The sequence below is a fragment of the Danio aesculapii genome, chromosome 18 (assembly GCF_903798145.1).
Source record: "Danio aesculapii chromosome 18, fDanAes4.1, whole genome shotgun sequence".
NCBI classification, from domain to species: Eukaryota; Metazoa; Chordata; class Actinopteri; order Cypriniformes; family Danionidae; genus Danio; species Danio aesculapii.
This window is the reverse complement of record NC_079452.1, coordinates 11566652-11585349: the sequence shown is the minus strand read 5'-3', so window position 1 is coordinate 11585349 and position 18698 is coordinate 11566652. Positions and strand designations below refer to the sequence as shown.

Here is an 18698-nt window from a genome sequence, read left to right as displayed (position 1 = left end):
TTACACTTATTACTAAACCATACTTGCATGCTATTTCAGAGCGAATATTCAGAGTAGCATGGTAAACAGTATTGGGAGTGCCTCACAGGTTGTCTTTGTTCAAAAATGAACTAATGTGAATATAAAACCATTTTCAGCTCAGTAAAGCAGGCTAGGTGGAATAGCACTATTTTTCTAATGTTTTGTTGTTAAAGTCAATAAAAATCGACATTATCGATGCTGTAAAAGGTCCCTTATAAAACTGAAAATAGTCAAATCAATCTTTCGCTGGAAGATTTCAGTGGCTGAACAACACTTCTGTGCATATAACCCATTCATAATACAACACAATCTACATCAGCTTTGCTTGACTAAAATAGTTTTAAAACAGAACTGTCTAAAAGAAATACTTTCGTCATGGTGTCATGCTTCCTCTGAGTGCAAAAGTAACTCCAATATTGAGTCAGGGTTTTTAAAAAGTTTTGATTCAGCATTTGTTTTTACCACTGTCACTCTCTCTCGTGTCCACGTGAACAGAGATCGGAGTGAACAGTTGTCCAAATCTACATTTGCTGACAGACAGTTTGGGATAATTATTAGAATAAAGGGAATTATCAGTCCAACAATATTTAATTGGATGAACATTTTTTTGTTTTATGCCTTACCCAGAATATAAAAATACATATAAATACATTTAGATCATTTATTTTAATCATTACTATTGGAATGTGAAGAGACTTTCAACCAACCTGTTTCTGAAGACAATCACATATTGCATCTTTAACCCTTGTGTATTGTTCAAACTTACTACCTTTCTGTTTTGTTAGTGGGTATTTTTGCCCCAACTGACTTCCGTTATAATGTAATTTTTTTGTTTGCAAAGCCTTCACACCATATAATCATACATTCTTGGTTGTTGGTGGCCTATTGAGTGCGAGCGTTTATTGAAATTTGCTGAAAACCCACATGGAGTTAAAACAGTGCAAGCAAGACGAGACGGCCAACCTAAACAGCTATAAAACATGACACACAGTGCTGAGAGTAAGACCCTTAAAGTCCCCCGAGTCTGCATTCTTCTCTTCTTTTGTCTAAACACTCATCTGCCAGTCTGCGTTTCTTGCCCTTGTAATTACACCATGACCATTCAGCCATTAACTTCCTCCTTTATGCTGAAGAAGTAGGTGAACAGAGGGGGAACGCAGCATATTTGTGGCGTCGGAGAAGAGATGAAGGAGGGAGAGCGAGTTTGAGAGCGATTAGTGGGCTTGACTCTACTTGTTAGTGTTCAAGGGCAGCTGCTCTACAGCCTTATACAGACATTTCTTCAGCTGCGCTTTCGGCAGTTTCCTGTTAACTCTTTCATTACGAAGGAAACGCTGCCCATTTTTGGAACTACGATGATGGAGGAGTGTATTTTTGAAGTAGTGACTGCTTATTCTGATAGCATTATCAAGAAAGTTACAGGCACAGGCTTTGCATAAAGAGGCTATTGCAAAACTAGCTTGAAAATAAACTGGTGTGATATGTTTATTTGTTGCTGGTTTTCATATGCACAGAGCATGCCATGGTATTGCGGCAGAAATGTCCATCTTTAAATTTAGCTGTATATTAGCACCGCAGTCATTAGTTACATTCTATTATTAGTTATATTTCATTATATATTCGGTTATATTCCACATTTTGAAAGCATTGTAAAGAAAACAACACACTCAGGATATATGTGTACACTCAGGTGTATTTAGAAAATGATGTGCTATATTTCTTTGTAGCTGATTTGCATAATATACATTTAACATGCCATAGTAGTGAGGCAAAAATGTCAAAATCTTTAAATTTAGTTGTATGTTAGCACTGCAGACATTACACTGTAAAAAGACTCGCAATGACTCGAATAACTTATTAATAAAGTCATCTGAAATGGCAAAGAAAGCGTTCTTGCAGGACTCCCAGAGTTCATCAGGATTCTTTGGATTTATCTTCAATGCCTCCTTCCTCATCTTACCTCAGACATGCTCAATAATGTTCATATCTGCTGATTGGGGTGGCCAATCCTGGAGCACTGTGACCTTCTTTGCTTTCAGCAACTTTGATGTGGAGGCTGAAGTATGAGGAGCAGCGCTATCCTGCTGAAGAATTTGCCATCGGCTGTGGTTTGTATTGTAATGGGCAGCACAAATGTCTTGATACAGTACCTCAGGATGTTGATATTGCCATCCACTTTGCAGATCTCTCGCACGCTTCTCATACTGAATGTAAACCAAACTTGACAGATTTTTGTGAGAATCTTGGGTCCATGCGGGTTCTAATAGTTCTTCTGCAGTGTTTGTGATGATTGGGATGCAGTTCAACAGATGATTCATCAGAAAAATCGACCTTCTGCCACTTTTCCAAATGATCAACTAGAGGTCAAGTTATTATTTGTTGCTGCCATAACTTTTGTCAGGTTGCACAGATCTAATTCAATTATTTCCGTATAAAATGTGCAGTATTATTTTTGTTAGTAAAGAGTTAGCTCACTAAATAATTCTATTTACTTTCACTTATGTGGTTCCAAACTTTTATGAGTTTCCTTTTTCTGTTAAAGACCAAAAAGATACTTTGAAAAATGTTGAAAAACCAGTAAACTTTGACTTTCATAGAAAGAAAAACAAATGCTATGGAAGTCAGTAGTTACAGGTTTTTGAATTCAATTTAATTTTATTTATAAAGCACTTTAAAACAACACAATCCACCAAAGTGCTGACAACAGAGAGTAAAACAAACTTTAAAATACAAATAAATAAACATAGAATGTCAACATCTCAGACTGTGCTAAAAGCCAAACTGAACAAGTGGGTTTTAAGAAGAGATTTAAAACCAGTAATGGAAGAGGCTTGTCTAATATACAATGGCAACTCATTCCACAATTTTGGTATGCCACAGCAAAAGCCAGATCCCCTCTGAGCTTTCGACAGGTTTTCCAACATTTTTCAAAACTGCTTCTTTTGTGTCTAACAGAAAATAGAAAGTCAAACAGGTTTGGAACAAGTAAAGGATGTGTAAATGATGACAGAATTTTCAGTTTTGGGTGAACTATCCCTTTAAGCTGGATTTAAATTTGCACTAATTTGCATTATACTTAATACATTTCATAGAAAATACTCTAGATATCGTGTAGTAACTTGTGGTGAGAATGTGTTAATGTGATCTGGAAGTCCAGTGGTGAATTTGAATCTTAACTCGGTCAGTCAGAATATTATATACATACTATAACATTTTAACCCTTTAAAAACTCTTGTTAAAACATTTAAAGATGTTACCCTTTCTGCTAATTTACATGCATTTCCATCTGCATTCTAATGAAAGTGTAAAGTGTTTTTGCATGCCGTCAGTGAGTCCAGTGTTGTTCATTTTGTTAATATTACACTGCTCTCAGTAGATTACAGGCATTTTAAAGTGCCTTGGTGGATTCAGTTACCATCACACTTGCATTTGCTTGTCATCTGTTTATGAAGGCAATTGTTTATGTACAGTATGTGTGAGTGTGTTTCTCTTCATTAATAATTCACAGCACTCACACACACACACACACTCTCTGTTCTGTCCCTTGTTCCAGCTCTCATATTAAAAATGTATTTATTTCCTATAACAGTATGGCTGTCTGTAGAGTCTTAGCCCAGCTCATCCGGATCTCCCTCCTCCTTCACTCATCCTCTTTCCTTTATCCGTTTCTGTGATTTCTTTTATCCAATTTTTCTTTCCATCTGGTTAACCTAAACCCCCCCTCCAATAGCAATCAACATCTGGGCTCTCTCTCTCTTACTCTCTCTGTGTGTGTATTTTGTGTGTGTGTGCAAACCTACATTTGGCAGTCTGTATCAGTCCTTATTCGGCGTTTATTTGAGCAGGAAGTGAGCTGGGGCCTCAGTATGATGTCACAGGAAGAGGAGATTGTATCACAGTTTGAAATAAATGTGGGAGACTGAAGAAAATAGAGGAGTAAATAGACTTTTAATTGGTTTTATTGATTTAATTTGTTTTTTAGTTTGTTTTTGAAATAATTTTTATAAATATTTATTAATTTATTAACCCTTATTACTTTTAATGTTTAAATTTTTCTTCTCCTTGCCTCAGAAACCTCAGAATCCAGATCTTGCTGTTTTTGCAATGCTTAAAAATCAATTGTGGAAAATAGTTTCTTATTCATTCTACTTTACTTTATTATTGTTTTTATTTTAATATTCATTCATTCATTTTCTTTTCGGCTTAGTCCCTTTATTAATCAGGGGTTGCCACAGCGGAATGAACCGCCAACTTATCCAGCTTTTGTTTTATGCAGCGGATGCCCTTCTAGCTGCAACCCACACTGGGAAACACCCATACACCCTTGCATTCAAACACATACACTTCGGCCAGTTTAGCTTATTCAATTCACCTGTACATGTATGAGTGTGTATTATCAGTGGTGGAAAGAGTAGTGAAAAATGATACTCAAATAAATGTACTATTACTTGCTTAAAAATGTAGTGCGAGTAAAAGTATCTGTTGTAAATATTACTCAAAGTATGAGTAAAAAGTAGCCCTTTCAAAAGTACTCAAGAGTAGTGAGTATTATGCTGTAAAAAGCTGATACATTTTAATGTAATTTGTAGATGTGTGTAAACGTAACATTCTGTAGTGCATTTAGTCATTGCCCTGCAGGCACACAACATCATAAGATGTTAATATTAGGTTAGATTAAGGTTGTGATGTCAGGTGACCAAAATTCAAGTCTAGTCAGTGTCTAAGGACAACGTTAATTTGTAGTCTAATAACGTTGTCAAATGACGTTGATATTAGGTTCATTTTAGGTTGTGTTAGAAAGTGACCAAAATCGAACACCAAGCCAACATCTTAAACCAGCGTCATATTGACGTCAAATACTGACGTTTATTCATCAGGTATGGCAACCAAAATCCAACATCTGATAGATGTCATAGTGGTAACGTCCACACAACGTCAAGCTGTAATGTCATTAGACATTGATATTTAGTTGATTTTAGGTTGGATGTTAGATATTGACGTCGGCCTGATGTTAAGTTCTGACATCAACCTGATTTTCATTTCCAAACAAAATGCAATGTCCCCACAAAAAATTGGGGTACAACGTCATTCTGACGTCATGTTGACGTTTTGTGCCTGCTGGGTGTTTAAGGCCATTTCGGTCATCGTACAGTTAACATCTGTCATGTTCTCATCAGTGACATGCATCTAAACAGTCTCTGGGTCAATGTGTGCAAAGATTTTAATGCTTCCAAACAGTTTGCTGCAATTATAAATCGCCAATGTATTGAGGTAGCTTATTATGATGTGATTTACCTTATATGTGCGACTTGACTGGACAGGAATCACAGGACTGATTTTTCTAATCCCCATAGACAAGTAAAAAATAAAGTAGCGACTGCAGGTTGAAGAAAAATAGTGGAGTAAAAGTACCGATACAGCACTAAAAATGTACTCAAGGGAAAGTAAAAGTACATGTTTTTAAAACTACTTGACTCCTGAGAAAAACTACTTAATTACAGTAATTTGAGTATTTGTAATTTGTTAATTTACATCACAGACTATTACTATTATTATTTCATTGTGATTTTTGGCCTTTATAAGATATTAATTGGCAGTTCATTCCGCTGTGGTGACCCCAGATTAATAAAGGGACCAAGCCGAAAAGAAAATGAATGAATGAATGAAGATATTAAATTATTTAGACAGCAGTGTCTGTAAATATTTTCATTGGAAAATATTTATAAAAGATTTCTCAATTCATTTATATGTTAGTCAAATTATATAGATTTGAGGAATACAGTAACATTTACAGAATAAGAAGCTTAAATTTTCTAAAATACGGGACTCGTTCATAAGGTATTTGGAGGGGAGAGCTTGAACAGAGTTGTTTGATGGGGATATTGATTGAAGTTAAGCTAGATCGTATGCCAGCTCCCATTTTCAGTAGCCTTTCCAACTGATGTGCACTACAGAAGGAAACCAAGACAGTGGTATTAATTTCTTTTATATACTCTGAGCTATTTTATTTAAGTTTATGTATATATTTTGTTCCCTTACTTTCCCTTCTGTAAATCTAGACTAAGGATTTTTGTCAGATAATTGAGTTTACAAGTGTATACTTGGATTGTGTGAAATGTGTAAGTAGACCAAGAAAAAAAATATGTTTGGATCATACTGATACAAGCTGTGACAGAAAGACAAAGGAGTCTTTCACAGAACTTACAGGTTATAATATAGATTTGATGAAATTGACATAAAAAAATAATAGAAAATAAATGGTACAAGGATCAAATGTTCAGCTCTGATGGATTTACGTCCACTGTTATTTGGAAGCAAAATAAGTTCATGAGTGTGAAAAATGCATTTAAATGGGATCTATAAATACCCCTTTTATCAAGATAAAATAAGTCTCTGACATGCCTAGTGTGTGTATGTGACGTTTCAGCTCAAAATACCAAACAAATAATGTTTTATAAGTCTTAAAAACTGCCCCTTTTAGGCTTCGATCCAAATAGTGTAATTTTGGTGACAGCCGCCTTAAATTCAAATGAGGTTGTGCTCTTTTCAAAAGAGGACGAAGCTATAAATGCCTATGTGTCAGCATAGTGGTAGATTCAAAAACAAGACTAATGTCCTGTGCTAATGAGGAAGAGATTGTCACTAATGGGTGGATCCTTCCCACTCTGATGACAGATAGAAAGGGAGAATGTCAATCAAAGCTTTTCTGCAGACTGTTTTATTTTATACAAAATTAAAAAATAATACATTTTAATCATTAGAAGCTGGCTGTTTTGCCTCACATTTATGTTTAAACCCCTTCTAAAGTAGTTTTTTTCACGTGGCCCGCAGTGCCTGTAGTTAATGAAGCTAAGCTATAAACATCTCTAGAAATCTGCCGTAATTTGAATAATTGTGCGTGTAGGTGAAAAGATTTAATTGAATCAGCATGCAGGAATGTGAGGATGGAGCCAGCACAGCCGGAGCGGTTGAGTTTCAAGATGAACTTCCTGCTTGTATCTGATCCATTTCTCGAAACTATCCAGGCATAAATGTTCCACATGCACACACCATGATGATGTCAGTATGACATCACAGCCCTTATCTGACAATATCCTTGCTCGTTTGTATATGTTTGAGACAGACAAATCCATCTGTGTTTTTCCATTCACTCTGTGGATTTCTAAAAGGATTCATTAAGCCAGACAGAAGGACTGTAATTTTTTTTGTTCTTGTCTTCATAAATTCAGTATTGTGAAAATCAAATATACAGTTGTTTGCCCTCCTGTAATTTTTTTTTTTTTGTAGAATAAAAGCAGTTTTTAACTGTTTTAAACCCATTTTAAGGTCTATATTGAAAAATTCTTGCCTAATTACCCTAATTAACATTGTTAAGCCTTTAAAATGCACTTTAAGCTGAATAACTAGTATCTTGAAAAATATCTAGTAAAAAGAGTACAGTTATCATGGCAAAGATAAAAGAAATCAGTTATTAGAAATTGGCTATTAAATCTATCATGTTTAGGAATATAAAAATATCTTCTTTCCTAATATGACTTCAACTGTATAATTCTCAAATAGAATCATTAGTCTGTGTTGTCCATGTCAATAACATAATTTCCAGTTTAACTATTTCTTTAAAATGTTTGTTTTCCAAAATATGAATATTGCGTCATGATTTGATAAACTGATTCATCTAAAGTTAAAGTCAGAATTATTAGCCCCCCTGAATTATTTTGAGAAGATGATGAGAATATTTTTTTCAACACATTTCTAAACATAATAGTTTTAATAACTAATTTCTAATAACTGATTTATTTTATCTTTGCCATGATGACAGTCAATAATATTTTACTAGATATTTTTCAAGACACTTCAATACAGCTTAAAGTGACATTTAAAGGCTTAATTAGGTTAAATAGGCAGGTTAGGGTAATTAGGCAAGTTATTGTTTAACGATGGTTTGTTCTGTAGATAGTCGGAAAAAAATAGCTTACAGGGGCTAATAATTTTGACCTTAGAATGGTTAATAAAAAATTTAAAACTGCTTTTATTCTAGCCGAAATAAAACAAATAACTTTCTCCAGAAGAAAAAATATTATCAGACATACTGTGAAAATTTCCTTGCTCTGTTAAACGTCATTTAGGAAATATTTAAAAAAGAAAAAAAAATTCAATGGAGGGCTAATAATTTTGACTTCAACTGTATATAATTTTTTTCAGTACTGGCCTAGCTAGCAGTGCTCAGTTGAAACACTTGCTGTGTATACAAATAGTGTCACCGTTTCATTTGTTACGCACAATACATCAATCATCTGTTGTTTATGCAGCTCTGTTATTATTACTACACAGCTCTCTGGAATACCTGACTCTGATTGGTCAATCATGACATTCCAGGGTATGTTGTTCCCTGATAACAACAGGTGAAACTACCAACACAGGTTTATCCAGGTAGTTTCGAATCTTAACCATAGTTAAATGTATTATAGATGTAATGGTATGGACATTTCATATCATGATTATAATGATCAAATATATCACAGTTATTAATGTTATTATGGATTTGTTAAAGTGATATAAAAATAGATGTCACACACTTACTCCACCAAGTTTTGTATCTGAAAATTAACAAATAACTAATAAAATGTGCAGCTTTATGCTATTTTGTAGCAAACTACTCAAGGAATGAACTGTGCATAGTTTTTTGCATTATTATAGGAACATTTGATTCTCTTATCTGAAGTATTGTTTGCTAAAGCATCGTTTGGAAAACTACCTCACATGGATTCATGTTTATCTAGTTTTTTAACAAAACTGCATAAAGCTGCTTTACAAAAGTAAAAATGGTTGTTCAGTTTGCTATAAAATATCTAATTGCAATTTTTTCTAACAGATATTGTGATTTGGTTAGTCAAGCTTCAGCTCAGTATTCTTAATAATGTGCAGCACACACATTAAATGAAAGGATTATGACTATATATATATATATATATATATATATATATATATATATATATATATATATATATATATATATATATATATATATATATATATATATATATTCATATATATATATATATATATAAACTGTCTATTTTAACAATTGTTTACATAACAGTCATCTTGCCACTGAATAATATGAAGATTAATGTTTGCACAAGTTTTCCATTTAATATTTCAGAAATTTTTTTTAGAAACCTCTTATAGGGATGGGGTATCCAAAAATAAAAAATTAATCCATTTACATTTACTCACCCTTTACACATTTTTGAACCAAAAAGAGTTTCTTTCATCTGTTGAACACAAATGAAGATATTTTGAAGAAAGTTAGAAACCTGTAATCACTATTTGTTTTTCATGTTGTCAATGGTTACAGGTTTTCAGCATTCTTCAAATATCTTCTTCAGTGTTTTGTAAAGGTTTGTAACCACTTGAGAGTGAATAGTGAGTAAATTTTTATTTTAGGGTGAACTATCCCTTTAATGTTTCCAACCTCTTGGATGGCAGTCTACACACAGTACATGCATACTGTATGCAGTAAAAACTCTGTAATCCTTAAAAATAATCAAAAAATTGTCATATCACCCATTACTGCTTTAAACCTGTGAGACGTTTGTTAATATTTGAAACAAAAAAAATTAAATATGTTTTAATACATTTCACTATTTTAAACCCAGGTAAACCCCACATATATATAAACTAATCCAAGTTCAAGACTTGTGAATTGATGACGTGGATTCATATAATAAACAATTAATTTAGTTAAATCTGGAACAGTGAGGTGTAACGCACAAACATCCATGTTTTTTCCTCTCTTATGTGTGTAAAAACATAATATAAAGTGAGTGCATTACTTCACAAGACTTCAAATCATCATTCATTTTACAATACATTTATGAACTTATTGGCTTTATGATTGGAGAATTTGGATATTAATCATGATATAGTAACAATGGTGCATGTGCCAGTTTTTAATTTGTACAGATTCCAAGTCCTGCTTACAAGCACTTGAATCTACGAAAACTGATCATCCTATGATTTTTAGCATAATAGAAAAAGTGGACCTCTTAAAGGAAAAAGACTTGATATTATTTTCTGCTGGATACCTGCTCATATGGGATTCAATGGAAACAAATGTGCAGATAAAGGAGCTAAGGTAACCCTACAGTTGGAGATAACAGAATGTAAAATTCCTGTGTCTGATGTTAAACCTGTTTCAAATCTGTATATTAATGAGAAATGGCAAATAGAATGGGATGAATGTAGAGATAACAAAATTGATTGTATGAAGTGAATTCATTTGTAAATGAAAGAAATAATTACCATTTTGAAATAGGGCTGGGCAATATGGTGAAAAAAAAAATAACGATACATTTTTTCATATCCGTCGATATCGATAATTATCACGAGGCATGTCAAATCTTTATATCTATACATTTTTTGTAGGATTTCTGCATGCCAATCGCTTTGTGCAGCTGATTTAACAGATTTTGTGAGATGTTTAGCTGTCTGATAATATAACTAATAAAATAATAAACAAAAGAACAATCTTAATTCAGCATTTACTGTTCAAGTTTTCAACAACCAATATTGGATATTATTGTTCAACATCAAAACAGGTTTGGAACAAGTAAAAGGTGAGTTAATGGTGACAGAATTTTCAGTTTTGGATGAACTGTCCTTTTAATGGTGAGTAGGGTGAATTTAGGGTGAAATATCCTTTAATATATTATATTTAGTATGGATGCTAACGATTACTTGATCTATTGATTGTCAATAACACTTATCGACAGACCTTATCAATGACTGATTAAGCATGGACATTTAAAGGATAAGTTATGCTTTACGTAAAGATAAGTCCACGCGTTACATAATCAAGTGTGTCCAGTTTACCTTACTTATGGAGTCACCCTCTTGACATCGCATATTTTGGGACGTGTATGTGCAGATACCAGTTATATCCGCAGGTGTTTTAACCAATTTAATCTGACAGACTGGCACTAATAGGCCTATGCAGACACTCATTTAAAAAATTGCGCATTATGGTGAGACATGCAGGGAGCATCTCCGTTCACACAACGAGTTTCTAAGTTATCTCATCCTTCAGGCCGAGTTTATTCTTCCGAGGTAACCTAAGAATACTATCAGTGCTGCAGATAGCTGGTAAAGACTGTCCAGCTCATGGTGCTCAAACCGCGCATCATTAATTAATTAAAATGAAAACCGTTTAATGGATTGTTTTGACGCTATATACTATAGCAGACTTGTTTTGAAGTGCTCCAAATCAGATGTTATTCGTTCTTCTTGTTTATGTTGTAGATAACTGACCAACAAAAATACATTAAGATTAAGTTAGACATTATACACAAAGAAATTCATTTCAAATAGATACATTTTCAAAGAAAAATGTATAAAGTGTATATGTTTTTAGTTCGTGCCCGTCTTTAACTGCGAGTGGATGATGCTTAACTCTGTGGAAAATAAGGATTTAATTAATGATCCACTGCTGTTGTAAACATCTGTCATATATTTGCTGCATTTTTAATATGTCATTATTTTAAAGATTTTGTCTTAAGAATCTTAAGCATTCTCCTCTGTGATTATGTCCTTCATAAAAGCTGGTTATTTTGCATCGGTGAGGGACAATAGTGGTATTACAGATTTCAAAGAAAATATCTTAATATTAAAAAGGAAACATAAGCTTGAAAACAAAAGTTCCTGTCAATGTCGTAACAAATGCCCTTAAATAATGCAGCCTGTAGTTTACAGCAAGCATCAAGTGTTCATTGAGATGTGTTTGAGATTGAGACGCTGGTTTACCAACACTTGTTTGGGTCTGTAATTTTATTAGCATCTTCATAAGGGTGATATTGTTTTAAATGATGAAACAGGTTTGTGGTCTTGCTTGCTTTTGATGACACGAGTCATCTACTTGCAGTGCACGTTGCTCTGTTTTGTGTCGGATTGCAAAAAACGAAGTAGCTCCAGACTACTGAAGTTTAGTGGCGTTTTTGTCAACAATGTCTGTGACCTTTTTACCTTATTTATTTCTTACTCCTCCAAGTGCAACTAACACTGTATGACTGTAAACTTGTACTGCGTGCGGCACCCGGAAGGGCAGGCTGCAAAATGACTGCGCAGCATTATGCACAGTGCGTGAATATTATCGAACACTTATCGGACTGTCATTATCGTTTTATCGTAATAATTATCGTTATGGAATTATCGCCCAGCCCTATTTTGAAAGTAGACGTAATCCGGTTGTACAAACGTGATGTAGAATTGGACACTCAATACCTACATACGCATATTTATTGAAAGGGGAAGACAAATCTATTTGTGACTTGTGTAAGAATATTGTGATGATAAAACATATTTTAATAGAATGTGTATTCTATTAAAATATGATAAAATTAAATGATATTAGAGAACATTTTTTATTCAGGAAGTATTCTAAGTGAAATGTTTGAAAAGGTGTCTTCTGGAGCAGTTTTAGAATATTTATCTTTAATCAGACTATAAGATGACTTTTTTCAGTGTTGTTGCTATTTGTATGTTTTTTGTTGTTATTTTTTTTGTACAATGTAGTTTATTAAGAAATTTATTTGATTATACGATTATATATTGTATATTTAGTATATGTTATAGCCAATGCTGCTGATATGGCATTAAAACCTAAATAAATAAATATTGGCTTCATGTCTTTTTGTTTACCTGGGCTTTGAATGATAGCATTTATTTCATCAATAATATCTTTACTTGTATTTTTAAGATCAAGTCTTTTGTGTCTAGAACCATATGTGAGTGTGAGTAAACGATGACAAGCTGTTCATTTTTAGGTGACCTGTCGCTTTAAGAACCAGCTCTGTTTGTGCATGCGTGTCATGTGAGGGAATGTGATACGCGGTCAGTTTGAAGTTTCTGGAACTGCTTTCTCTCCTGAGAAGTGGAATGTTGAGCACTTCCTGTCTTTGTCTGCCCTCATTGTTGGTACTTGCTGAGCTTGTTTCTATCAGACACACTTCTCCTCCTACCTCACACATTTCCAACCACACTTGTCTCTTTGTTCATTATGCCTCAGTCTCTCTCTCTCCCCCCTCTTTTTTTACCATCCGTTTCCCATTATCCAGCTATTGATCAGAAATGGTGACTCTGCACATTTTAATGTCATCCTTCTCTCTCTTTGTTTCATGTGTCTAGTGAGTCAAGTATCTGTCAGGCCCGGGCCACTGTGATGATCTATGACGATGGCAGTAAAAAGTGGGTCCCGGCAGGCACGGGCCCACAAGCCTTCAGCAGGGTCCAAATCTACCACAATCCTACCAATAATGCCTTCAGAGTGGTGGGACGCAAGATGCAGACTGACCAGCAGGTAAACAAACTGCAAGGACATACATAGATGAAGCTGTTCAATCTAAAGCTGGAATAATGATATATCGGTTCAGCATCGATATCACAATGTGCACATTCGCAATAATCACATCGCAGGATCTGCAATGTTGAGTCTGAATTAAAGTCCCAGTTCACCTTACGAAAAAAAAAAAAGATTTCCTTACTTAGAATATTTGTCTTGTTTCTAGTGGTGTTTAAATTAAGAAGCATTTTGTAGACAAGTAAAAAATATTGTCTTGATTTTTTTTGGATAAAATAAATCTAAATTAAGAGATGTTGTTCTTAAAACAAGCTAAATGATCTGCCAGTGGGGTGGGTAAAATATTCTTATTTCAAACCAAACCTCACTGGTTTTATTTTTTTTTTTTCTAACTTAATTTTGAAACTTTAATATCTAAAACCATATTTTTTACTTGTCTTGATTATAAACACCTTATAGGATTATAAATCCTTGATTTAAGAATTTTTACACATTTAGCCTACAAACAAGACAAAAACTACAAGTAAGAAAGTTTTTTTTTTTATTTATTTGTAGAGATTTATAGAGTGAAAGTTTATCGTTTGCATGTGCTTATAAGGCCTGTGACTATGTATGCATTTAAACATCCAGGCACAAGAAATGATGACATTTGGAGATGCAACAAAAATTAATTGTATTTAATTATTTATACAATGAAGACTATATAGTGTTATTTTAAATTTGATTATTAATTTTCGTTGAAAATATAAAAAAGAGCTATTCAAGCCATTAGGTGAAATTGTATTGAGATCGCAATATACACTACTGGTCAAAAGTTTGGGGTCAGGTTTTTTACTATTTTCTTTTATTGTTATTTATTTTATTTAATAATTTATATAAAATGATTCTGTTTTAGGCAACATTTATTAAATGTAAAAAAAAGTTAAATTGTTAAATAGTTATTAAATATTTATTTATGACTTATTGTGTGTTGTTTCAAATGAACTTATTACTCCAGCCATTATTGCTTTTATTACTATTTCCATTAATAATAATAATAAATAATATTAGAGTGATTTCTGAAGGATCATGTGACTCTGGAGACAGGAGTAATTAAGCTAAAATTCATCTTTAATATCACTGGAATAATTTAATAAATTAAATGATAAACTACTCTTGAACAGTTATTTTATATTGCAATAACATTTCACAATTTTACAATTTGTACTGTATTTTGATTAAAATAATGCAGCTTTGGTGGGCAGGAGAAGCTTATTTTAAAACATTTAAAAATTCTACTGACCTCAAACTTTTGACTGGTACACTGAAAAAAGTGTTGCATGCAAAACTGTTGCAAACTATTTATTTGTGTTGAATTTAAACAAACAAATTAAATTGAGCAATGTTCAACTTAATTTGTTTGCTTAAATTCAACCCAAATAAATTGTTTACAACCACTTAACGTAAAAAAATTTAGTAAATCCAAGGAATCATCTTTGAATAATTTTTTTCAGTGTAGTGTACATTGCAGAAAAACAAATTATAGCAATATATCTTGCAGCCCTAATGGGAACTGAAAATCATTGCAAACTTTGCATCTGAAGACAATTGAAGGGGTTGTTCAATCAAATTTTCAAAGTCTTGATTGTGTTTAAGCTGTATACTTTAAAGTTTTATCTATTTATTTATTTTTGAAAATGATTTAGTTTACATTTGTCCTACACCACTGTTTCTGCTTCTAGCAGTCTACTGACTTTCTGGTTCATTGAAGCCCCTGCCTCAAAAAAAGCAATCGACTGATTAGTTACTGGCCCACTGTGTTCTGATTTGCTAACTGTCACGCCCGGGGGCTTAGTTTAAAGTCTGTGTGAAATCAAAATTTGCAATGTTTATTTTGCCAGCTCACATTGTTATTCTTACGACGAATAATTAATCAGTCCAAGTTAATTCACTGAAAAATTTTGTTTGTTTTGGTAATCTTCAATGAAAATCGGACCATTTGCTTCCATGTTGGGAATGGTGGTCCTTCTGTTGACGCCAACCTAAGGGCTTTCAAAGCAACTGCTTATTTATACCCCCTATTACCGTTAGTTTGCTATAAGTGAACGATGAGCAAAAAAAGCCCCATTCCCTATTCGATATTCAGTTTCAGTTGGAAGTTCATCAGCATACTGAAATAAGTCCAAATCAAATATCGAATTGAACGTTGAGGTTCAGAACTCAGCAGATGCTTCGTGCTTTTTACGTTAAGAGGCGCATCTTTTGAATGGTTTACTAACGGCCACGAGCGTTTTGCATGCTGCTTATGCATCCTGCGGGTCTCACATTTTAACTTCCTGCTGCGCCTCACATTTTTGCCGTTGCATGCTGTGTTGAAAAAAGTCAACTCTGGGCAGAAAAAGCATGTTACGTCAGTTGCCATTTTGGAGTTTTTGTAGAGGTGACAGCAGTGTTTGTGTTGTCAAGACGGCTATGGAGCCTTTTAAAGATGGAGGAGAGACTAGTGGTTGCTGTTTCAAGTTATACAGAGCTGTGTGACTACAAATCTTGAATATCACAATATTATTAAATATTACAATTATTACAATATCAACAGCAACACTCGCGCACAATGCGCAGCTGATTTAGTCGTTCCCTAGTGACATAAAAAGCGCACCGCACTTCTTTTTTCTTGTCAATAGAAAGGGCAGTATGGTACACCTCGCGTTTTTCAACATAATAGCGCATTTGGTGTGATCGAACTCTTATACAATAACTAAAGTTAATCATGTGAATTCATAATCAAGGATCCCTTTAAAGTTAGCAATTGGAACGGGTATCGGTAAGGTTTTAACGGTATTACTACTTTTATCAATATCACTTATCGGTTGGGTACTTTAATGGTTCTCTTATAGGTACTTTTTGTAGTGTTTTTTTCATAAAAAAACTAATTGAACAGAATTAACAACATTTTATTTTATTATTACGTTTTTAATATAAAATAAATGAAACCAATATTTGTAAAACAAATAAAAAGTTTTTTCCTGTAAAAGAATGTACAATGGTTTTGAAGGAAAATGTTTCTGTTTTTAACCATTCTTCTGGAGAAAAATCAACATATTTGCCTTTTCTGGCAGAAGTCAGGATCTTTCTTGGTTTATTGTGCTCCCTGCAATTGAAAATGCCCTCTTTGTGTTGCAAAATGCAGTTAAATGAGATAATGTTTATGATTTTTCATTAATGCATTCACATAAATGAGTTAACTGTGTTTGGGAGTTAACTGTGTTTTTAATACAGTTTTGGAGCATCTTGCAATGTAAAAATAAGCATTTTTTAAAAATAAATTCTTAATAAGCACAGTTTATTATTAGGCTATTCATAGGCTATATTTGTTAATACATCTGATGTAAAAGCATTTTTAATGTTTAAGATTTATTTAGGCTACTGCAGAAAAAATACTGTTTTTAATGTAACCGAATGTGTGTGTTTATAAACTATTAATATTAACCTAAACTAATTTAGGTGGTTGACATTGTCGCTGTCCACCCAGGAAATACAGTCCATTTGGTTCTCTCCGCCACTCCGCAAGCTTACGAGCTGTGTGTGCGTGTGAGTCTATGTCGCAAGTTATGTGTGTGCGCTTAAAGTCTGGTTAAACCTGAGCCTTAACCCTGGTTGAGCCTCCGATGAGTGCACGTGCACAGCCGAGAACTGTAAAGGCTTTTATATGTGATGCGCTCGCCGGAAACGCAAGCATTTCTTGTGAGATTCCCAACTGTGTAGACGAATATCAAATATCGCAAATTAGAAAAGGATGGTCAGTTAAATTATGCTGCTGTAAGTGATGTTTATTCAGCAATAATTCTCCAATACCTTTAGCAGAACCAATAACGTCAGAGCTTATCGATACTTCGGTCTTTTATAATGTAGCACCGATACCGATAAAGTACCGAGTTTCGGTACCCATCCCTAGTTAGCAAGACCTTTAACATAGTCTTTAAGAATTAGTGGCGTATTGAATGGCAAAAGCGGCTTATAAACTGCATCCAAAAGTGATGAATTTATATATGATATTTTTTAAGGATTATAAAACATAAAATCAGATGTGAATTCATATTTAACGTAATTACTATTGCATAAATAATGTTAATGAAGTGATGTTTATATATACAATTCTGAAAACAGAATAAAGGAATTACTTTTGAAGACATGAAACTAAAGCACAGTTTGCTCGTTTTTATTGATCAGATAGAATGAAAACATGATGAACCTGATTTACATTCTTACGTTTGCATTCATAGCCTGATTAAAAACTGTGCTCACTCTCCAAATGGCTGAACTGTTACGTTCTATTATAAACAATAACTCATACTGGGAAAATTGTACCCCCTTTTCTTGAAATGCCCAACTCTGACTGCAGGACATTTTTTTCCGTACAAATGAATAAAAGATGGCTCGTGAAACTAAACGGCAGTAAAAAATGAGCAACAGACAAAATATAATATGCTAAAAAGTGATGTTTGAGCTGCAATTCCTAAAGATGGTTTCAATCCCCTTCTCCTGATAATCTGCAGCACAAACAGTGATGTGCAACTTCTTATTGCCAAATGAAGTGGAATCAGACACGTGTTTGTCAGAAAACACTCAATACCATGTAAGGTGTGAATTCTGAACAGCATTTACCACACAGGGCACTCTGAAAGACTCTCTTGAAATGTTTAAAACGATGAACTTTATAACTGACGCATATACTAAAGAACTTCCCATTAAACTGAATTGACAATACAGCCATTTACAAAAATACAGAAGCAAAACGGTGTTTTAAAGCACCAATATCATACTGTTAAATGTATTGTTGGAAATTATTCATTTATTCCACATTCAAAAATGTTACTTTCCTTCTGACTATAAAATGAGAAACTGATCAGAAGACCAGTGCTAACTTTGACAACAATTTTTTTTTGCCTTAAAATTGAACCAAAATAATAACGAAGCAAAAACATGGTGTAAATATTTAGTAAATGATCAATATTTAAATATGTGTTCTTTATATCCAACAACATTCTTCCTTCTTTTAAGTAGACATAGGCCTGTTTACTTAGTTTGATTGCTTTTTGGAGCTACTGAAGTGATTCATTTAAAAGCAGTGTGATTCTCTCTTTTTCTTATGTTTTTATTCTGAAGATTTTCATTTGATAAACTTGCATTTGTTTCACTCATCACATAAATACTCTGACTTTGGTCATTTTGAATATATTGCAGCTTCTTCATAGTCCTTTTGTTGTCATTTTTGAAGTTTAACATCATTAGTGGGATAATTCATTAAAAAGTGAAACTGTACGTGCCATTTACTCACCCTTAAGTG

The 18698-nt window shown here is 33.5% G+C and overlaps 1 protein-coding gene across 2 annotated transcripts in view; it reads left to right on the top strand.

Moving 5' to 3' along the window:
- vaspb (vasodilator stimulated phosphoprotein b) overlaps nucleotides 1-18698 on the top strand; it is a 115857-nt gene that overhangs the window by 43655 nt on the left and 53504 nt on the right. For both annotated transcript variants that reach the window (XM_056478057.1, XM_056478055.1), the window contains exon 2: nucleotides 13204-13375. In XM_056478057.1, the coding sequence (XP_056334032.1) occupies nucleotides 13204-13375 (172 nt within the window). The remainder of the gene's footprint in view (nucleotides 1-13203; nucleotides 13376-18698) is intronic.